Here is a 24,244-nt window from a genome sequence, read left to right on the forward strand (position 1 = left end):
GCTCCCTGGCTCCAGTCCCTTGCTGCGTAAAGGAAAGCTGTGATGCTGAGAGGCCCCTTTGCCCACACTGTTTGCACATTTTCTGTGAGAACTGTCCTTGGCTTGACATTACCTTAAACTTTGGTCCCCTGCTGTGGTCGGCCTACAAGACAGGATGGGAGCAGTACTTGCCCTCAGGGTATTGACTGTTTAATAGACAGTAGTAACCATATTTTAATTTGAGTGTACTCACTGTCTTGTTGATACTGAATGTCTGTACCTTGTGTATTTGTGATGTAAATAAACTTTTATAGCTTTGTTAAAAAAGGGAAACTATGTTCTTCAAAGACTTCTCTTGACTGGGTTGACTGCACACCATAGGCTGTAGGCTGTCTTTGCCTGGACATTGTCTTAACCCTTGCCTTGCTGCGAACCACAGCTCCTGGGGCCTGCACAGGGTTTGTTTTCCAACAGTCAGTGAGGCCGTAGGTGGAGAGTTCAGCCAGGGAATTGGGGGTGGAGCAGGCTGAACTTCAGGATAGCAAAGGCATTCCGCAAGCACGCGCCCAGCCCACAGCCCGCAGATGAGACCACACCTTGAGCAGTGACCTACATTGCAAGCTTCACTTGCTGCTTTTACCTTCTCTCTCCCCTCACCCTGGGCCTTGGTTTCAATTTACACCTCCTCCCCCTCATTCCAAATCCTGAATTTCGAACCCAGACCTCAGAGCTTTTCATTGTGTCCCAGGCTGTAATTAACCAACAGCTCAAATAACATTAAAGAGATTGCATTAAAATATGCAAAGAATGCTCGATTGTGCAAACGATACCTGACTTCGGGAGTGGGTAGGGAACTTGGTAGTAAGATTCGAAAAATGTGAGGATTGGTCCAGTAACATTCAGAGCGTAAGAGCCCTGGCCCTCAGCGATCGCAGCCTTTCGAGCCCAAATACGGATCTAAAACATATCAAATGGTGGAAGAATAATGTGCCAGGTGTTTCGCTTCACAGCAAGTGCCCTGTAAGCAGCATCAACCACAAAAGTAATGGGAAATTCCTTCAGCATGAATACCAAATCAACAGCACAGACTCTCACTCTATATATACAGCCCACAAAACTTCCCAATTATCAACACTTTTCAATCTGTTAACATTGAACAAATAATGCCAGCAGTGGCCAACAACGTTTGGCTGCGTAGAAGCCCCGGTAGGTACCAGCCTCGCAAACGCATTCAGTGACCTCAGCAGGCACAGATTGAAGGACCTTCGAATAAGGCTAACAACTTTGCAATCAAGCTAACCAATGACTCTTCGAAGTGATCTTTCATCTTCTCCATTCTGCCACGGCTATCAATCATCTCACGCCTGTAATAGGATGGGGCATGTGAGATGTAGCCACTCAAAGCACAAACCAAAGATGTATTGCCACACACTACAAGGTGAGTGGACGCAAAGTGTTCATTTCATCTCACACTTCAGCTTGAGACCACGGACAATTTACTTGTAGCGTTACTCGCCATGAGCAAACACAAACATGAAGTCCTCTCTGAACTTGTGTTTTCAAAATCAGCTGCTTCACGAGAAATGTAAAGTTCCACTTTGCTGGGCTTTGTTACTGATTTGTGATGGTGATTAGAATTTATCCAAAACAGTCTATCAAAGCACTGAGGTTCCATGGCTGTCCCGTGAACAGCAAGACTCACTACAGCATTGCCATTTCTGGAGAATCTCAGGTGGAGACGAGAGAGTGTACAGGAGTGAGATATGCCAACTAGTGGAGTGGTGTCGCAGCAACGACCTGGCACTCAACGTCAGTAAGACGAAACAGCTGGTTGTGGACCAGCAAAGGCAAGTCAAGGGAACACAAACCAATCCTCAGAGGGCTCAGAAGTGAGAGAGAGAACAATTTCAAGTTTCTGGGAATTGATATCCGAGGATCGAGCCTGGTCCCAACACATCAATGCAGCTATAAAAAAGGCAAGACAGCAACTATAGTTCATTAGGAGTTTGAGCAGATTTAGTTTGTCACCCAAAACACTCAAACTTCTACAGATGTACCACAGAGGGCATTCGAACAGGCTGCATCACCGTCTGGTATGGGGCAGGAGGCTGGGGGGGTGGGGTGCGAGGGGCTACTGCAAAGGACCGAAGTAAGCTGCAGAGTTGTAAATTTGGTCAGCTCCATCAGACACGCTAGCCTTCGGACATCTTTAGGGAGCAATGCCTCAAAAAAGGTGGCGTCCATTATTAAGGACCCCGCCACGCAGGACACACCCTCTTCCCATTGTCACCATCAGGAAGGAGGTACAGAAGCCCAAAGGCACACACTCAGTGATTCAGGAACAGCTTCTTCCCCTCCTCTGTCTGAATTCTGGCTGGACATTGAACCCATGAACACTACCTCACTAATTTTCTCTCTTTTATCATGTATTGCAATGATCTGCTGCTGCAAAATTAACAAATTTACATTTGCCGGTGATATTAAACCTGGCCCAGCATCTGTTTGCTCAGCTTCAGAGGACGAGAGGAGATCTCTCTGACGGTGCTGAGTACAAGAGGCAGGGAGTGCTGTGTGACACTTCGGTGAAGCTGAAGCTGTAGGAATGTGTTCAGTTCAGGTCACGGACGCAGGGAGGTTGCCTGGACTGGAGGTGGCAGGCTGTAAGGAGAGGTTGTCTTCTCAGCCACAGGTGTAGAAGTTTATAGATTATAAGGATACATTGATGGGGTAGACAGCCGGTCTTTAACGCAAGGTTGAAATGTCAAATATCAGAGGGTGAGCATTAAGGTGAGAGGGAGGGAGTTTAAGCACAGGGAACGTGGTGCTGGGGCATTGCTGGAGACAGTCACCATCGTTATATAACAGGCATTTAGAAAAGTGCATGAGCAGTGGGGAGATACAGGATGGATTAAGTTAGAATGGCTGAAGGGCCTGTTCATTTGCTGAAGCTGCTCTGTGCCCCAACAGAGATGAGAGTCAATATTCACTGCACTGAATTAGAGCTGATGGTTTCAGGTTACTGGCAGAGAGCAGGAATGAAAGGGAATGAAAGGCAAATTGTGTTCCTTCACGGTCACCAGGGATCTGTGGATCAAGGAGCAAGGGGTGGCGGAGGAATAGATGATTTGTGGGGGGGGGGGCGGGTGAAGAGACTGGACCAATTCTGCCCCAACTGTCAGCATCTTGTGATGAAAGTGAACCTAGTCTCGGTGAGACAGTAAAGAAATTAAACAAGTCTGTTATTCATGTCTTCGCTAAAGGAGGAAAGAGCCACCAGATTTTAAAAAAAATTAACTTACAAACCCCGGGTGCCATAGAAAAAGAGATGAGACTAAAAGATGAAAAACCCTCCACACACAGCTGTCCTGCACTTTGAAGGAAGTGAGTGGTGTTACTAAGTGTTAGTTTCTAAAACTCGACAGAGGCCAGAACAGTTTGCACAGGTCGACAGCAGGCAAACTCACTATTTCAAAAAAGTTGGGAGAGAGAAAACAGGGTATTAGAATCCATCCCACATGATACCAGGAGGAAGAAAAATGCAGTAATCGTTTCCTAATAAAATGGAGACAATGTCAGTGGGGATGGAAGCTGTTCTGGGAATCAGGGGATGGGTAAATTTGCAGCAGACACAGACATTGGAGTTGATAGAGTGGACAGGGCTACAGACGCTCAATGATGGGCAGGTGGAATTTAGAGTCAGAAACAGGCCCTTCAGCCCATCCAGTCTGTGCTGAGCTATTTATCTGCCTAGTTCTATCCACCTACACCAGGACCATACCCTTCCCATTGATGTACCCATCCAAATTTCTCAAATGTTGCCATCAAACCTGTACTCACCACTTCCGCTGACAGTTCATTCCCCACTCTCCCCATCCTCCGAATGAAAAAGCTCCTCCTCACGTTCCCCTTAAACCAGGAGTTCCCAACCTGGGGTCCACGGACTCCCCTGGTTAATGGGAAGGCTCCTCGGCACAAAAAAGGTCGGCAACCCCTGGCTTACATATTTCACCTTTCACCCAACATCGATGGAAAAGGCCATCTTTATCCCTCATCTGATGAGACCAATCCTCAGCCTCAGGAAAACAGCAGTAGATGTGCTCACGGGTTCGGATTAGAAACGCTCACGGGTTCGGATTAGAAACGCTCACGGGTTCTGATTAAAGACACACACGGGTTCGCATTAGAAACGCTCACGGGTTCTGATTAGAAATGCTCACGGGTTCTGATTAGAAATGCTCACGGGTTCTGATTAGAAACGCGCATGGGTTCTGATTAAAAACACACATGGGTTCGGATTAGAAACTCTCACCGGTTCGGATTAGAAACTCTCACGGGTTCGGATTAGAAACTCTCACGGGTTCGGATTAGAAACGCTCACGGGTTCTGATTAGAAACGCTCACGGGTTCTGATTAGAAACGCACACGGTTTCGGATTAGAAACGCTCACGGGTTCGGATTAGAAACTCTCACCGGTTCGGATTAGAAACTCTCACGGTTTCGGATTAGAAACGCACACGGTTTCGGATTAGAAACACACACGGGTTCTGATTAGAAACGCTCACGGGTTCTGATTAGAAACGCTCACGGGTTCGGATTAGAAACGCTCACGGGTTCTGATTAGAAACGCACACGGGTTCGGATTAGAAACGCACACGGGTTCTGATTAGAAACTCTCACGGGTTCTGATTAGAAACGCTCACGGGTTCTGATTAGAAACGCTCACGGGTTCTGATTAGAAACGCTCACGGGTTCGGATTAGAAACGCTCACGGGTTCTGATTAGAAACGCTCACGGGTTCTGATTAGAAACGCTCACGGGTTCGGATTAGAAACGCACACGGGTTCTGATTAGAAACGCTCACGGGTTCTGATTAGAAACGCACACGGGTTCTGATTAGAAACGCACACGGGTTCGGATTAGAAACGCACAAGGGTTCTGATTAGAAACGCGCATGGGTTCTGATTAGAAATGCTCACGGGGTCTGATTAGAAATGCTCACGGGTTCTGATTAGAAACGCGCATGGGTTCTGATTAAAAACACACATGGGTTCGGATTAGAAACTCTCACCGGTTCGGATTAGAAACTCTCACGGGTTCGAATTAGAAACTCTCACGGGTTCGGATTAGAAACTCTCACGGGTTCGGATTAGAAACTCTCACGGGTTCGGATTAGAAACGCTCACGGGTTCTGATTAGAAACGCTCACGGGTTCTGATTAGAAACGCACATGGGTTCTGATTAGAAACGCACACGGGTTCTGATTAGAAACGCACACAGGTTCAGATTAGAAACGCTCACGGGTTCTGATTAGAAACACACACGGGTTCAGATTAGAAACTCTCACGGGTTTGGATTAGAAACGCTCACGGGTTCTGATTAGAAACACACATGGGTTCGGATTAGAAACGCTCACGGGTTCGGATTAGAAACGCTCACGGGTTCGGATTAGAAACGCTCACGGGTTCGGATTAGAAACGCTCACGGGTTCTGATTAGAAACGCTCACGGGTTCGGATTAGAAACTCTCACGGGTTCTGATTAGAAACGCACACGGGTTCGGATTAGAAACTCTCACGGGTTCGGATTAGAAACTCTCACGGTTTCGGATTAGAAACGCTCACGGGTTCGGATTAGAAACGCTCACGGGTTCTGATTAGAAACACACACGGGTTCTGATTAGAAACGCTCACGGGTTCTGATTAGAAACGCTCACGGGTTCGGATTAGAAACGCTCACGGGTTCTGATTAGAAACGCACACGGGTTCGGATTAGAAACGCACACGGGTTCGGATTAGAAACGCACACGGGTTCTGATTAGAAACTCTCAAGGGTTCTGATTAGAAACTCTCACGGGTTCGGATTAGAAACGCTCACGGGTTCGGATTAGAAACGCTCACGGGTTCGGATTAGAAACGCTCACGGGTTCGGATTAGAAACACACACGGGTTCGGATTAGAAACTCTCACGGGTTTGGATTAGAAACACACACGGGTTCTGATTAGAAACGCTCACGGGTTCAGATTAGAAACTCTCACGGGTTCGGATTAGAAATGCTCACGGGTTCGGATTAGAAACGCTCACGGGTTCTGATTAGAAACTCTCACGGGTTCGGATTAGAAACTCTCACGGGTTCGGATTAGAAACGCTCACGGGTTCGGATTAGAAACGCTCACGGGTTCGGATTAGAAACACACACGGGTTCGGATTAGAAACACACACGGGTTCTGATTAGAAACTCTCACGGGTTCGGATTAGAAATGCTCACGGGTTCGGATTAGAAACGCTCACGGGTTCTGATTAGAAACGCTCACGGGTTCGGATTAGAAACGCTCACGGGTTCGGATTAGAAACACACACGGGTTCTGATTAGAAACGCTCACGGTTTCTGATTAGAAACGCACACGGGTTCAGATTAGAAACACACACGGGTTCTGATTAGAAACGCACAAAAGTTCGGATTAGAAACACACACGGGTTCTGATTAGAAACTCTCACGGGTTCGGATTAGAAACGCTCACGGGATCGGATTAGAAACGCTCACGGGTTCTGATTAGAAACGCACACGGGTTCTGATTGAAACTCTCACGGGTTCGGATTAGAAACGCTCACGGGTTCTGATTAGAAACGCTCACGGGTTCGGATTAGAAACGCACACGGGTTCTGATTAGAAACGCTCACGGGTTCTGATTAGAAACGCACACGGGTTCTGATTGAAACTCTCACGGGTTCGGATTAGAAACGCTCACGGGTTCTGATTAGAAACGCTCACGGGTTCGGATTAGAAACGCACACGGGTTCTGATTAGAAACGCTCACGGGTTCTGATTAGAAACTCTCACGGGTTCAGATTAGAAACGCTCACGGGTTCGGATTAGAAACGCTCACGGGTTCTGATTAGAAACGCTCACGGGTTCTGATTAGAAACGCACACGGGTTCGGATTAGAAACGCTCACGGGTTCTGATTAGAAACGCACACGGGTTCGGATTAGAAACGCTCACGGGTTCTGATTAGAAACGCACACGGGTTCGGATTAGAAACTCTCACGGGTTCGGATTAGAAACGCACATGGGTTCGGATTAGAAACGCTCACGGGTTCGGATTAGAAACGCACACGGGTTCGGATTAGAAACGCACACGGGTTCTGATTAGAAACTCTCACCGGTTCTGATTAGAAACGCTCACGGGTTCGGATTAGAAACTCTCACGGGTTCTGATTAGAAACTCTCACCGGTTCTGATTAGAAACGCACACGGGTTCGGATTAGAAACGCACACGGGTTCGGATTAGAAACACACACGGGTTCTGATTAGAAACGCACAGGGGTTCGGATTAGAAACTCTCACGGGTTCGGATTAGAAACGCACATGGGTTCGGATTAGAAACGCTCACGGGTTCGGATTAGAAACTCTCACGGGTTCGGATTAGAAACGCTCACGGGTTCTGATTGAAACTCTCACGGGTTCGGATTAGAAACGCTCACGGGTTCGGATTAGAAACACTCACGGGTTCGGATTAGAAACTCTCACCGGTTCGGATTAGAAACTCTCACCGGTTCTGATTAGAAACTCTCACCGGTTCGGATTAGAAACTCTCACGGGTTCGGATTAGAAACGCTCACGGGTTCGGATTAGAAACGCTCACGGGTTCTGATTAGAAACGCACACGGGTTCGGATTAGAAACTCTCACGGGTTCGGATTAGAAACTCTCACGGGTTCGGATTAGAAACGCACACGGGTTCTGATTAGAAACGCTCACGGGTTCGGATTAGAAACTCTCACGGGTTCGGATTAGAAACGCACACGGGTTCTGATTAGAAACGCTCACGGGTTCTGATTAGAAACGCACACGGTTTCGGATTAGAAACGCTCACGGGTTCTGATTAGAAACACACACGGGTTCTGATTAGAAACGCACACGGTTTCGGATTAGAAACGCTCACGGGTTCGGATTAGAAACGCTCACGGGTTCGGATTAGAAACGCACACGGGTTCTGATTAGAAACGCACACGGTTTCGGATTAGAAACTCTCACGGGTTCGGATTAGAAACACACACGGGTTCGGATTAGAAACACACACGGGTTCGGATTAGAAACGCACATGGGTTCTGATTAGAAACACACACGGGTTCGGATTAGAAACGCTCACGGGTTCTGATTAGAAACGCTCACGGGTTCGGATTAGAAACGCACACGGGTTCTGATTAGAAACGCACACGGGTTCAGATTAGAAACGCTCACGGGTTCTGATTAGAAACACACACGGGTTCAGATTAGAAACGCTCACGGGTTTTGATTAGAAACACACACGGGTTCTGATTAAAAACACACACGGGTTCGGATTAGAAACGCTCACGGGTTCAGATTAGAAACTCTCACGGGTTCGGATTAGAAACGCTCACGGGTTCGGATTAGAAACTCTCACGGGTTCGGATTAGAAACGCTCACGGGTTCGGATTAGAAACGCTCACGGGTTCTGATTAGAAACGCACACGGGTTCGGATTAGAAACGCACACGGGTTCTGATTAGAAACGCACACTAGTTCGGATTAGAAACGCTCACGGGTTCTGATTAGAAACGCTAACGGGTTCGGATCCCTTACCATAGTTCCATTTGAAATTTCCTCCACACTATCAAAGTCACAAACAATAAAAGCCAGAAGGTATGTGGACATCTTGCGAGTTGTTTCAAAGGAGACATTATACCACTTGACATTATCAATAACCATGGATTTATTTCCTGTAAAGGAAGAAAAGGCATTTAGTCCCGTCCTGAGAACGTTTCAACATTACACAAAGTGGAATAAATACAAAAATTACAACACCAGTCTCAGTTGGCATCTAAATAAAATCATTTGATGCTAGATGTAGATCAGGAACAGCAAGTCCTGATGAAGGGTCTCGGCCTGAAATGTCAACTGTTTATGACGTGCAGCCTGACCTGCTCAGTTCCTCCACCATCTGCAGAATCTCTTGGTTTAGGGACAATAACCAACTGATTACATACTGCTCATATTATTGTGTCCACCCCAAATCATGGAGAGACAGAACACAGAACAGGCCCTTTGGCCCATCACTGACTTTATTTTCCCAATTGCCCATAACCTTCTAAATCTTCCCAATCTGTCCAATGGTTTTTTAAAAGTTGTTATTGCTCCAGCTTCATATAACTTTTAGTTCAGATACAGACTGTAATCATTAAACTCTGAAAACAAAGTACTCCATTGGGGTAAAGGCCTTGCCACCATTGAGCTCAGCTACATGGAGCATTGTGGTAGGAACAGCGTTCAGAAGAGGGATGAGGGCACAGAGGAATCCACTACAACCCCTGTTGTGACGATGACTCAAACCACTGCAGCCACGCCCTTTCCACTTCAAAAAGAAAACCGTCCTGCACAGATTTCTGGCCGTTGTTGTCAGACGGTGAACCACCAGAAATGGGTTGTCTTACGACGAAAGGTTGATCAGGCTGGCTGGCCCTGGGCAACTCAGGAGAAATTTGATTTAAACACAGAAGTAGCTGAGGAGTTCATGGACAGAAGCACCCAGGGCATAAATAGCAGGAAAATTAAAGGCATGATCCTGGGAATAAAAGGGTTATCAATGAGGAGAGTTTGATGGCTCTGGGCCTGTACTTGCTGGGGGGTGGGGTGTGGAAGAGGAAATAGCATTGATATTGAAAGGCCTAGAATAGAGTCGATGTGGAGAGGATGTTTCTTGTAGTGGGGGAATCTAGGACCAGAGGGCACAGATAGAGTGAATGTTTCCTATAGTGGGGGAATCTAGGACCAGAGGGCACAGATAGAAAGGATGTTTCCTAGAGTGGGGGAATCTAGGACCAGAGGGCACAGATAGAAAGGATGTTTCCTACAGTGGGGGAATCTAGGACCAGAGGGCACAGATAGAGTGGATGAATCCCCTATAGTGGGGGAATCTAGGACCAGAGGGCACAGATAGAGTGGATGTGGAGATGATGTTTCCTATAGTGGGGGAATCTAGGACCAGAGGGCACAGATAGAGTGGATGTGGAGAGGATGTTTCCTATAGTGGGGGAGTCTAGGACCAGAGGGCACAGATACAGTGGATGTGGAGAGGATGTTTCCTATAGTGGGGGAGTCTAGGACCAGAGGACACAGATAGAGTGGATGTGGAGAGGATGTTTCCTATAGTGGGGGAGTCTAGGACCAGAGGACACAGATAGAGTGGATGTGGAGAGGATGTTTCCTATAGTGGGGGAATCTAGGACCAGAGGGCACAGATAGAAAGGATATTTCCTATAGTGGGGGAATCTAGGACCAGAGGGCACAGATAGAGTGGATGTGGAGAGGATGTTTCCTATAGTGGGGGAGTCTAGGACCAGAGGACACAGATAGTGTGGATGTGGAGAGGATGTTTCCTATAGTGGGGGATTCTAGGACCAGAGGGCACAGATAGAAAGGATGTTTCCTATAGTGGGGGAATCTAGGACCAGAGGGATGCCTGTCTGTCTGTGTATTTATTTCTGTAGAGATACACTGCCTAATCAGGATAGGTACCAATGACCAATCAACCTGCACACCTTTGACTGTGGGAGGAAACCGGAGCACCCAGAGGAAACTCACACGGTCATGGGGAGAATGGACAAGGACAACAATGGGAACAGAAAGAGGAGGAATTTCTTTAGACAGAGGGTGCTAAATCCGTGGAATACTTTGTGGAAGCTATGACACTGAGTATATTTAAAATGGAGGTTGACAGACTTTTGATTAGCCGGGGTGTCAAAGGTCACAGGGAGAAGGCAGGTGAATGGGTTGAGAGGGATGATAAATCAGTCGTGATGGAATGGCAGAGCAGACTTGATGGGCTGAATGGCCTCGTTCTGTTCCTAAGTCTTATGGTCTCATGTTAATTAGCTTTTCGCAACAGCGGCAGTGAACAGTAGATTGCAAACATAGGCGGAAGTGCTGGACCCAAACTCTATTGCAAAGGTTTGGGTACACACATGGATGGGAGGGACAAGGCGGGTGCCAGTCCCAATATAGGATGATGGGACTAGGTAGAATAGTTGAGAATGGACTCAATGGGCTGAATGGCCTGTTTCTGCACTGCAGTGCGCTATGACTCTATACTCACTATCCACAGATGGACAACGTACTCCTCAGCCTCTCCCAGCAGAAGGAATGCTGTCCAGTGGGCAGTCCCACACAGATTCAGGCTTCACAACACATTCCTGCTCCTATGGCCCAACGCAATAGACACTTTTTACAGGAAGTACTTAACACCCAGGCCAAATAACATTTAAATACCGTGTTCATTGCTGTTCTTCACTGACAGGAATCTACATTGAGAGGAAGCTGAAGGAAACACTGAAATAATGGACACAGGGCAGGGCAGTTGCCCAAAGGCACATCACAGACCAGTTCTGAGGCCTTGTTTGTCCGAGGTCCGAGATTGACCAGAGATCTTTCCTGATATTGATGACCCTTCCTGAGGTCCGAGATTGACCAGAGACCTTTCCTGATATTGATGACCCTTCCTGAGGTCCGAGATTGACCAGAGATCTTTCCTGATATTGATGACCCTTCCTGAGGTCCGAGATTGACCAGAGATCTTTCCTGATATTGATGACCCTTCCTGAGGTCCGAGATTGACCAGAGATCTTTCCTGATATTGATGACCCTTCCTGAGGTCCGAGATTGACCAGAGACCTTTCCTGATATTGATGACCCTTCCTGAGGTCCGAGATTGACCAGAGGTCCTGATATTGATGACCCTTCCTGAGGTCCGAGATTGACCAGAGATCTTTCCTGATATTGATGACCCTTCCTGAGGTCCGAGATTGACCAGAGACCTTTCCTGATATTGATGACCCTTCCTGAGGTCCGAGATTGACCAGAGATCTTTCCTGATATTGATGACCCTTCCTGAGGTCCGAGATTGACCAGAGATCTTTCCTGATATTGATGACCCTTCCTGAGGTCCGAGATTGACCAGAGATCTTTCCTGATATTGATGACCCTTCCTGAGGTCCGAGATTGACCAGAGACCTTTCCTGATATTGATGACCCTTCCTGAGGTCCGAGATTGACCAGAGGTCCTGATATTGATGACCCTTCCTGAGGTCCGAGATTGACCAGAGATCTTTCCTGATATTGATGACCCTTCCTGAGGTCCGAGATTGACCAGAGACCTTTCCTGATATTGAGGAACTTTCCTGAGGTCCGAGATTGACCAGAGAACTTTCGTAATGTTGATGACCCTTCCTGAGGTCCGTCATTGACCAGAGATCCTGATATTGATGACCCATCCTGAGGTCCGAGATTGACCAGAGACCTTTCCTGATATTGATGACCTTTCCTGATATTGATGACCCTTCCTGAGGTCCGAGATTGACCAGAGACCTTTCCTGATATTGATGACCCTTCCTGAGGTCCGAGATTGACCAGAGGTCCTGATATTGATGACCCTTCCTGAGGTCCGAGATTGACCAGAGATCTTTCCTGATATTGATGACCCTTCCTGAGGTCCGAGATTGACCAGAGACCTTTCCTGATATTGATGACACTTCCTGAGGTCCGTCATTGACCAGAGATCTTTCCTGATATTGATGACCCTTCCTGAGGTCCGTCATTGACCAGAGATCTTTCCTGATATTGATGACCCATCCTGAGGTCCGAGATTGACCAGAGACCTTTCCTGATATTGATGACCTTTCCTGATATTGATGACCCTTCCTGAGGTCCGAGATTGACCAGAGACCTTTCCTGATATTGATGACCCTTCCTGAGGCCCGAGATTGACCAGAGGTCCTGATATTGATGACCCTTCCTGAGGTCCGAGATTGACCAGAGATCTTTCCTGATATTGATGACCCTTCCTGAGGTCCGAGATTGACCAGAGATCTTTCCTGATATTGATGACCCTTCCTGAGGTCCGTCATTGACCAGAGATCTTTCCTGATATTGATGAGCCATCCTGAGGTCCGAGATTGACCAGAGATCCTGATATTGATGACCCTTCCTGAGGTCCGAGATTGACCAGAGACCTTTCCTGATATTGAGGAACTTTCCTGAGGTCCGAGATTGACCAGAGAACTTTCGTGATGTTGATGACCCTTCCTGAGCTCCGTCATTGACCAGAGATCCTGATATTGATGACCCATCCTGAGGTCCGAGATTGACCAGAGACCTTTCCTGATATTGATGACCCTTCCTGAGGTCCGAGATTGACCAGAGATCCTGATATTGATGACTCTTCCTGAGGTCCGAGATTGACCAGAGACCTTTCCTGATATTGATGACCCTTCCTGAGGTCCGAGATTGACCAGAGAGCTTTCCTGATATTGATGACCCTTCCTGAGGTCCGAGATTGACCAGAGACCTTTCCTGATATTGATGACCCTTCCTGAGGTCCGAGATTGACCAGAGATCCTGATATTGATGACCCTTCCTGAGGTCCGAGATTGACCAGAGACCTTTCCTGATATTGATGACCCTTCCTGAGGTCCGAGATTGACCAGTGATCCTGATATTGATGACCCTTCCTGAGGTTCGAGATTGACCAGAGATCCTGATATTGATGACCCTTCCTGAGGTCCGAGATTGACCAGAGATCCTGATATTGATGACCCTTCCTGAGGTCCGAGATTGACCAGAGACCTTTCCTGATATTGATGACCCTTCCTGAGGTCCGAGATTGACCAGAGATCTTTCCTGATATTGATGACCCTTCCTGAGGTCCGTCATCGACCAGAGATCCTGATATTGATGACCCTTCCAGAGGTCCGTCATCGACCAGAGATCTTTCCTGATATTGATGACCCTTCCTGAGGTCCGAGATTGACCAGAGACCTTTCCTGATATTGATGACCCTTCCTGAGGTCCGAGATTGACCAGAGATCTTTCCTGATATTGATGACCCTTCCTGAGGTCCGAGATTGACCAGAGACCTTTCCTGATATTGATGACCCTTCCTGAGGTCCGAGATTGACCAGAGATCCTGATATTGATGACCCTTCCTGAGGTCCGAGATTGACCAGAGATCCTGATATTGATGACTCTTCCTGAGGTCCGAGATTGACCAGTGATCCTGATATTGATGACCCTTCCTGAGGTCCGAGATTGACCAGAGATCTTTCCTGATATTGATGACCCTTCCTGAGGTCCGAGATTGACCAGAGAGCTTTCCTGATATTGATGACCCTTCCTGAGGTCCGAGATTGACCAGTGATCCTGATATTGATGACCCTTCCTGAGGTCCGAGATTGACCAGAGACCTTTCCTGATATTGATGACCCTTCCTGACGTCCGAGATTGACCAGAGACCTTTCCTGATATTGATGACCCTTCCTGAGGTCCGAGATTGACCAGAGACCTTTCCTGATATTGATGACCCTTCCTGAGGTCCGAGATTGACCAGTGATCCTGATATTGATGACCCTTCCTGAGGTCCGAGATTGACCAGAGACCTTTCCTGATATTGATGACCCTTCCTGAGGTCCGAGATTGACCAGAGATCTTTCCTGATATTGATGACCCTTCCTGAGGTCCGAGATTGACCAGAGACCTTTCCTGATATTGATGACCCTTCCTGAGGTCTGAGATTGACCAGAGATCCTGATATTGATGACCCTTCCTGAGGTCCGAGATTGACCAGAGATCCTGATATTGATGACTCTTCCTGAGGTCCGAGATTGACCAGTGATCCTGATATTGATTACCCTTCCTGAGGTCCGAGATTGACCAGAGATCTTTCCTGATATTGATGACCCTTCCTGAGGTCCGAGATTGACCAGAGAGCTTTCCTGATATTGATGACCCTTCCTGAGGTCCGAGATTGACCAGAGACCTTTCCTGATATTGATGACCCTTCCTGAGGTCCGAGATTGACCAGTGATCCTGATATTGATGACCCTTCCTGAGGTCCGAGATTGACCAGAGACCTTTCCTGATATTGATGACCCTTCCTGAGGTCCGAGATTGACCAGTGATCCTGATATTGATGACCCTTCCTGAGGTCCGAGATTGACCAGAGACCTTTCCTGATATTGATGACCCTTCCTGAGGTCTCAGATTGAACAAAGACCCTCCTTTTGCCTGAGTCCCAAAACAACAAAAGACCTTTCCTGAGATTGGTGACCTTTTCTGACCCTTCCCAAGGTCCGAGATTGACCAAATACCCTTCCCAGCCTCCTTTGCTCCAGCCAAATTTGCAAATTTGCTCTCTGCCCTACATTGATAAATATAGTACTGTTCAAAAGTTTCAGCCACCCCAGCGAGACGTGTATCTAAAACTTTTGCAATGTTTTCTGTGTCAATAAAAATACAGTTGTTTTTGACAGCCCCAGCTTCCTCTTTGCATGATTACCAGTCATCGGCATGTTGGAGAGAGCGGTGTGGTATTGATCGTGCATCAGCCTGATGGCAAAGGTGGCTTTCATCGCAGGCTCGTCGAAGCAGGGAAAAGCTTTCCTCGCATCTGTTGGCTGCATCTGAGTGGTAGCGATGATCCTGTTAAACCAGTAGCAAACAGTCAACACAACTAATGTCCCTCATTCCCCACCACATCCCTTTCCCAACCCTCACCCCACCCGACCTCCACCTCTCACACTGACCCTCACCCCACCCGATCTCCACCCCTCACACTGACCCTCACCCAACCCGATCTCCACCCCTCACACTGACCCTCATCCCACCCGATCTCCACCTTCACACTGACCCTCACCCCACCCGATCTCCACCCGTCACACTGACCCTCACCCCACCCGATCTCCACCCCTCACACTGACCCTCACCCAACCCGATCTCCACCTCTCACACTGACCCTCACCCCACCGGATCACCACCCCTCACACTGACCCTCACCCCACCCGATCTCCACCTCTCACACTGACCCTCACCCCACCCGATCTCCACCCGTCACACTGACCCTCACCCCACCCGATCTCTACCCCTCACACTGACCCTCACCCCACCCGATCTCCACCCATCACACTGACCCTCACCCCACCCGATCTCCACCTCTCACACTGACCCTCACCCCACCCGATCTCCACCCGTCACACTGACCCTCACCCCACCCGATCTCCACCTCTCTGACCCTCACCCCACCCGATCTCCACCCGTCACACTGACCCTCACCCCACCCGATCTCCACCTCTCACACTGACCCTCACCCCACCCGATCTCCACCCGTCACACTGACCCTCACCCCACCCGATCTCCACCTCTCACACTGACCCTCACCCCACCCGATCTCCACCCGTCACACTGACCCTCACCCCACCCGATCTCCACCCCTCACACTGACCCTCACCCCACCCGATCTCCACCCCTCACACTGACCCTCACCCCACCCGATCTCCACCCCTCACACTGACCCTCACCCCACCCGATCTCCACCTCTCACACTGACCCACACCCCACCCGATCTCCACCCGTCACACTGACCCTCACCCCACCCGATCTCCACCACTCACACTGACCCACAACCCACCCGATCTCCACCTCTCACACTGACCCTCACCCCACCGGATCACCACCCCTCACACTGACCCTCACCCCACCCGATCTCCACCTCTCACACTGACCCTCACCCCACCCGATCTCCACCCGTCACACTGACCCTCACCCCACCCGATCTCTACCCCTCACACTGACCCTCACCCCACCCGATCTCCACCCATCACACTGACCCTCACCACACCCGATCTCCACCTCGCACACTGACCCTCACCCCACCCGATCTCCACCCGTCACACTGACCCTCACCCCACCCGATCTCTACCTCTCTGACCCTCACCCCACCCGATCTCCACCCGTCACACTGACCCTCACCCCACCCGATCTCCACCTCTCACACTGACCCTCACCCCACCCGATCTCCACCCGTCACACTGACCCTCACCCCACCCGATCTCCACCCCTCACACTGACCCTCACCCCACCCGATCTCCACCCCTCACACTGACCCTCACCCCACCCGATCTCCACCTCTCACACTGACCCTCACCCCACCCGATCTCCACACGTCACACTGGCCCTCACCCCACCCGATCTCCACCCGTCACACTGACCCTCACACCACCCGATCTCCACCTCTCACACTGACCCTCACCCCACCCGATCTCCACCCGTCACACTGACCATCACCCCACCCGATCTCCACCCCTCACACTGACCCTCACCCCACCCGATCTCCACCCCTCACACTGACCCTCACCCCACCCGATCTCCACCCCTCACACTGACCCTCACCCCACCCGATCTCCACCTCTCACACTGACCCTCACCCCACCCGATCTCCACCCGTCACACTGACCCTCACCCCACCCGATCTCCACCACTCACACTGACCCTCACCCCACCCGATCTCCACCTTCACACTGACCCTCACCCCACCCGATCTCCACCCCTCACACTGACCCTCACCCCACCCGATCTCCACCCCTCACACTGACCCTCATCCCACCCGATCTCCACCTTCACACTGACCCTCACCCCACCCGATCTCCACCCGTCACACTGACCCTCACCCCACCCGATCTCCACCCGTCACACTGACCCTCACCCCACACGATCTCCACCCCTCACACTGACCCTCAACCCACCCGATCTCCACCCCTCACACTGACCCTCACCCCACCCGATCTCCACCCCTCACACAGACCCACACCCCACCCGATCTCCACCCCTCACACTGACCCTCACCCCACCCGATCCCCACCCGTCACACTGACCCTCAACCCACCCGATCTCCACCCCTCACACTGACCCTCACCCCACCCGATCTCCACCCCTCACACTGACCCTCACCCCACCCGATCCCCACCCGTCACACTGACCCTAACCCCACCCGATCTCCACCCCTCACACTGATCCTCACCCCACCCGATCTCCACCCGTCACACTGACCCTCACCCCACCCGATCTCCACCCCTCACACTGACCCTCACCCCACCCGATCTCCACCCCTCACACTGACTCACACCCCACCCGATCTCCACCCCTCACACTGACCCTCACCTCACCCGATCCCCACCCATCACACTGACCCTCACCCCACCCGATCTCCACCTCTCACACTGACCCTCACCCCACCCGATCTCCACCCGTCACACTGACCCTCACCCCACCCGATCTCCACCCCTCACACTGACCCTCACCCCACCCGATCTCCAACCCTCACACTGACCCTCACCCCACCCGATCTCCACCCCTCACACTGACCCTCATCCCACCCGATCTCCACCCGTCACACTGACCCTCATCCCACCCGATCTCCACCCGTCACACTGACCCTCACCCCACCTGATCTCCACCCATCTCACTGACCCTCACCCCACCCGATCTCCACCCGTCACACTGACCCTCACCCCACCAGATCTCCACCCGTCACACTGACCCTCAACCCACCCGATCTCCACCCCTCACACTGACCCTCACCCCACCCGATCTCCAACCCTCACATTGACCCTCACCCCACCCGATCTCCACCCCTCACACTGACCCTCACCCCACCCGATCTCCAACTCTCACACTGACCCTCACCCCACCCGATCTCCACCCCTCACACTGACCCTCATCCCACCCGATCTCCACCCCTCACACTGACCCTCACCCCACCCGATCTCCACCCCTCACACTGACCCTCACCCCACCCGATCTCCACCCCGTCACACTGACCCTCACCCCACCAGATCTCCACCCGTCACACTGACCCTCACCCCACCCGATCTCCACCCCTCACACTGACCCTCACCCCACCCGATCTCCACCCGTCACACTGACCCTCACCCCACCCGATCTCCACCTCTCTGACCCTCACCCCACCCGATCTCCACCCATCACACTGACCCTCACCCCACCCGATCTCCACCTCTCACACTGACCCTCATCCCACCCGATCTCCACCTTCACACTGACCCTCACCCCACCCGATCTCCACCTCTCACACTGACCCTCACCCCACCCGATCTCCACCCGTCACACTGACCCTCACCCCACCCGATCTCCACCTCTCTGACCCTCACCCCACCCGATCTCCACCCCTCACACTGACCCTCACCCCACCCGATCTCCACCCCTCACACTGACCCTCACCCCACCCGATCTCCACCCGTCACACTGACCCTCACCCCACCCGATCTCCACCTCTCACACTGACCCTCACCCCACCCGATCTCCACCCGTCACACTGACCCTCACCCCACCCGATCTCCACCTCTCACACTGACCCTCACCCCACCCGATCTCCACCTTCACACTGACCCTCACCCCACCCGATCTCCACCTCTCACACTGACCCTCACCCCACCCGATCTCCACCCCTCACACTGACCCTCACCCCACCCGATCTCCACCTCTCACACTGACCCTCACCCCACCCGATCTCCACACGTCACACTGGCCCTCACCCCACCCGATCTCCACCCCTCACACTGACTCTCATCCCACCCGATCTCCACCCCTCACACTGACCCACACCCCACCCGATCTCCACCCCTCACACTGACCCTCACCCCACCCGATCTCCACCCATCACACTGACCCTCACCCCACCCGATCTCCACCCCTCACACTGACCCTCACCCCACCCGATCTCCAACCCTCACACTGACCCTCACCCCACCCGATCTCCACCCGTCACACTGACCCTCACACCAGCCCGATCTCCACCCGTCACACTGACCCTCACCCCACCCGATCTCCACCCGTCACTCTGACCCTCACCCCACTCGATCTCCACCCATCACACTGACCCTCACCCCACCCGATCTCCACCTCTCTGACCCTCACCCCACCCGATCTCCACCTCTCACACTGACCCTCACCCCACCCGATCTCCACCCCTCACACTGACCCTCACCCCACCCGATCTCCACCTCTCACACTGACCCTCACCCCACCCGATCTCCACCCCTCACACTGACCCTCACTCCACCCGATCTCCAGCCCTCACACTGACCCTCAGCCCACCCGATCTCCACCCATCACACTGACCCTCACCCCACCCGATCTCCACCCCTCACACTGACCCTCACCCCACCCGATCTCCACCTCTCACACTGACCCTCACCCCACCCGATCTCCACCCTTCACACTGACCCTCACCCCACCCGATCTCCACCCCTCACACTGACCCTCACCCCACCCGATCTCCACCCATCACTCTGACCCTCACCCCACCCGATCTCCACCCCTCACACTGACCCTCACCCCACCCGATCTCCAACCCTCACACTGACCCTCACCCCACCCGATCTCCACCCATCACACTGACCCTCACCCCACCCGATCTCCACCCCTCACACTGACCCTCACCCCACCCGATCTCCACCCCTCACACTGACCCTCACCCCACCCGATCTCCACCCGTCACACTGACCCTCACCCCACCCGATCTCCACCTCTCTGACCCTCACCCCACCCGATCTCCACCCATCACACTGACCCTCACCCCACCCGATCTCCACCCCTCACACTGACCCTCACCCCACCCGATCTCCACCTCTCTGACCCTCACCCCACCCGATCTCCACCCCTCACACTGACCCTCACCCCACCCGATCTCCACCCCTCACACTGACCCTCACCCCACCCGATCTCCACCCGTCACACTGACCCTCACCCCACCCGATCTCCACCTCTCTGACCCTCACCCCACCCGATCTCCACCCATCACACTGACCCTCACCCCACCCGATCTCCACCCCTCACACTGACCCTCACCCCACCCGATCTCCACCTCTCTGACCCTCACCCCACCCGATCTCCACCCATCACACTGACCCTCACTGTGTCTCTCTCAGTAAAAGCGGGAGTAATTGAAACGCTGAAAATCAGAGGGTTGGTGTTTCTCATTTGTCACGCGTACATAGAAACGTATAATATATCATTTGTATTGGTGAGAAACAGGTCTGAGGTTGTGCTGGCGGCAGCCCACAATTGTTACCAACACAGCCTGCCTACAACTTAACGCATACATTTTTGTGGTGGGGGGGAACCCAAGCTCCCAGAGGAAAACTATGTGTTCACGGGGTGAACGTACAAACTCCCGACAGTCAGTAGTGGCAGCCGAACTGCTATTAAAAAATGTTACACTAAACACTATACTAGCGTGTTGTCCTGCTCTCTCTCAATCTCAAAGTTCAGAATAAATTCATATTCAATGTACATATGCTATATGTCAGCATATACAACCTGAGATTCATTTCCCTATGGGCATACTCAGCAAGTCTATAGATTAATAAGTAAACAGGATCAATGAAAGATCAACCAGAGTGCAGAAGACAACGAACTGTGCAAATACAAATATAAATAAATAGGAATAAATAACGAGAACATGACATAAAAGGATAAAGAATAATTACAGTGAGAGTGTTGCTTGTGGGACTGTCTCAGGGATGGGGCAAATGAGTGATTATCACCTTTTGTTCACGAGCCTGATGTGTGAGGAGCAATAACTGTTCCTGAACCTGGTGGTGTAGGTCCTTGGGATCTTGTACCTACTTCCTGATGACAGCAGCAAGAAGAGACATGGCCTGGGTGGTGGGGGTCCCTGTTGATGGACACTGCTTTCCTGTTTCATGTAACTGGGCTCAGTGGTGGGGGGGGCTTTCCCCATGATGGGCTACATAAACGCTGTAAAGACAGAGCATTCCCTCAGTCACAAGTACATCCTTCCTTCCCTTGGAGGGCCTGACCTTTCAAGTGTCTTTACGCTTGTAGCCACTTCCTCTTAAGTCAAAGACTTTGCTCATTTTTACCCTACATTTGTCAAGTGTACACAGGGAAACAGAGGTCCCTCCAAACACCAGCACCTTGCAGTTTCCCATTACTTAAAAAATGCCCTCTGCTCAGTCCCTCCTGCAGTAGGCCATCTACTCCGAGTGGAACACCAGTGCGGGTGGTTCAATATCACAAGCCCATGTGCTTAGTCACTGCTTTCTTACAGACCTGTATAGATACGGCATGCTACCAAAAACTTTTGACAAAATTCTAGAGATGTACGGTATCCAAAATGGTTACATCACGGCCTGGTATGGAAACATCGGTACCCGTCAACAGAAAAGGGCCACCAGGTTAAGGAAGAGTTATTACTCTTACGAGCATGAACTGGAGTGAGTAACTTCACCACCCACAGCTCTGAACTGATTCTCTGATCCTACAGACTCAGTATCAGGGACTCTTCACAAACTGAAGTTCCCAGTAGTCTTTCTGTATTTGCACAGTGCCTTTTTGACATGGTTTGATGGTCTTTGCATTAAAGTTTTGTAAATTCTATTGTATTTCTCTAAACAAAGTCAGAACAAGAAGGAAATCCACTCAGCCTCACTTCCTCATCTTTCAAAAAATTATCTATTTTCATATTTTGTTTATCCTGTAAATTGCCTGCAAGAAAACAGCACATGGTAACGGAAACACAGTTTGATAATAAATGCTGTGGACTTTGAGCCGGCTGAAGTCCATGAGGGAAGCTCACCCCCTATACCTGATGTCACAGCTCTGGCATCTGTCAGTCCGTGTTTCCAGGGCAGATGTAACAAGCCACATCTCACTGCACGGTACGGAGACTTCAGACAATCCACACCCCTCTACGTCAGTGTTTCAGATAAAGCAAAATGCATCCCAACGTGGTCTGGTAACTGCTCTGTGGCTCAACAACAGTAGGTCAAATCTGCCCAACACATCACCAGCACCAGCCAACCCACCATCAGGGACATGTGTTAAGAAAGGTGCTGGAACATCATGAAGGATCACACCCACCCTGTTCATGGACTGTTTGTCCCACTCCTATCAGGGAGGAGGCTACGTAGCATCCACACCTGGACCACCAGACTCAAAAACAGTTACTTTCCCCAAGTAGTAAGGCAGGTCCACAGCTCCACCCACCAACACACCCCAAACCACCACCATCATAGCCTGTTGGAGTCTCCTGCACCTAGTGTTACTTTATGAACAATCAATCTGATGTATTTACATTTACCTTTTGTTTATTACTGTCTATTATCTAGAAAAAATGGAGGGCTATATGTAACCCTAGGTAGTTTCTAAAGGAAGAGCATGTTGGGCACAGTATTGAGGACCGAACGGCCTGTAAGGTGCTGTAGGTTCTCTACATTTCTATTGCGTTCTTTACCCCAGTGGTTTTTCTGTGCTGCATCGGATCCGGAGTAGGAGCTTTTCACTCCTGTACTGGAAATGACATTAAAGAATCTAGACACGTTGTTACGTGTACAGAGAGACAGAGCAGCTTTATCTGCCTGCTCGCCAGTGCAATCTTACAAACCAGTACACGCAGTGGCTACTTCAGTAGCCACCCCATAATACCTGCTCGTTAATGCAAATATCTCATCAGCCAATCACGTGGCAGCAACTCAATGCATAAAGGCACACAGACATGGTCAAAGGGTTCAGTTGTTGTTCAGACCAAACATTAGAATGGGGTAAAAATGTGATTGAAGTGACTTTGACTGTGGAATGATTGTTGGTGCCAGACAGGGTGGTCTGAGTATCTCAGAAACTGCTGATCTCCTGGGATTTTTACACACAACAGTCGGTAGAGTTTACAGAGAATGGTGTGAAAAACAAAAGTACCCAGTGAGTGGCAATTCTGTGGGTGAAAGCATCTTGTTAATGAAAGAGGTCAGAGGAGAATGTCCAGACTGGTTCAAGCTGACAGGAAGGTGACAGTAACTCAAATAACCTCACGTTACAACAGTGGTGTGCAGAAGAGCATCTCTGAATGCACAACACATTGAACCTTGAAGTGGACGGGCTACAGCAGCAGAAGACCATGAACACACACTCAGAGACCACTTTATTAGGTACAGGAGGTAAGAAATGGACTGCACATTGAGGTAGTAGTGGAGGGAAAACAACAGAATACATAATGCTCAAAGAACAATACGAGGGGCATACAGTCCATTCCTCCCACCCTGCCCCTGCAGTCTCTGAGCCTACGGGTATATCCATGAGTTCCCTCCCTTCATCCCTTAGCTCAGCCCAGACTCCGACCTGCCTTGATTCGGCACGCAGCATGCTGGGATGTTCTCACCATATCACTGATACAGCTCGTGAACAACCGATCCCCAAAGCATCACTGCCTCCTCCCATCCCCCACCTCACTCTGACCCCTCGTCTTTTTTCTCCAGTCTGATGAGGTGTCTCAGTCTGAAATGTCGACTGTCCTCTTTCCCACAGGTGCTGCCTGGCCTGCTGAGTTCCTCCAGCATTTCGTGTCATTTGGATTTCCTCATCTCAGTGAAATGTGTCGTTTGGCCAAGTA

At 50.7% G+C, this 24,244-nt stretch overlaps 1 protein-coding gene across 3 annotated transcripts in view; it reads right to left on the reverse strand.

Annotated features, from left to right (window-relative positions):
- The window catches only part of LOC132382659 (aminopeptidase N-like), a 77,945-nt gene that overhangs the window by 41,203 nt on the left and 12,498 nt on the right, over positions 1–24,244 (reverse strand). For all 3 annotated transcript variants that reach the window (XM_059953093.1, XM_059953095.1, XM_059953094.1), the window contains exons 2-4: positions 15,323–15,465; positions 8,581–8,717; positions 810–936 (exon numbers count right to left, since the gene is read on the reverse strand). In XM_059953093.1, the coding sequence (XP_059809076.1) occupies positions 810–936; positions 8,581–8,717; positions 15,323–15,465 (407 nt within the window). The remainder of the gene's footprint in view (positions 1–809; positions 937–8,580; positions 8,718–15,322; positions 15,466–24,244) is intronic.

This window comes from Hypanus sabinus, chromosome 28 (genome assembly GCF_030144855.1).
Source record: "Hypanus sabinus isolate sHypSab1 chromosome 28, sHypSab1.hap1, whole genome shotgun sequence".
NCBI classification, from domain to species: domain Eukaryota; kingdom Metazoa; phylum Chordata; class Chondrichthyes; order Myliobatiformes; family Dasyatidae; genus Hypanus; species Hypanus sabinus.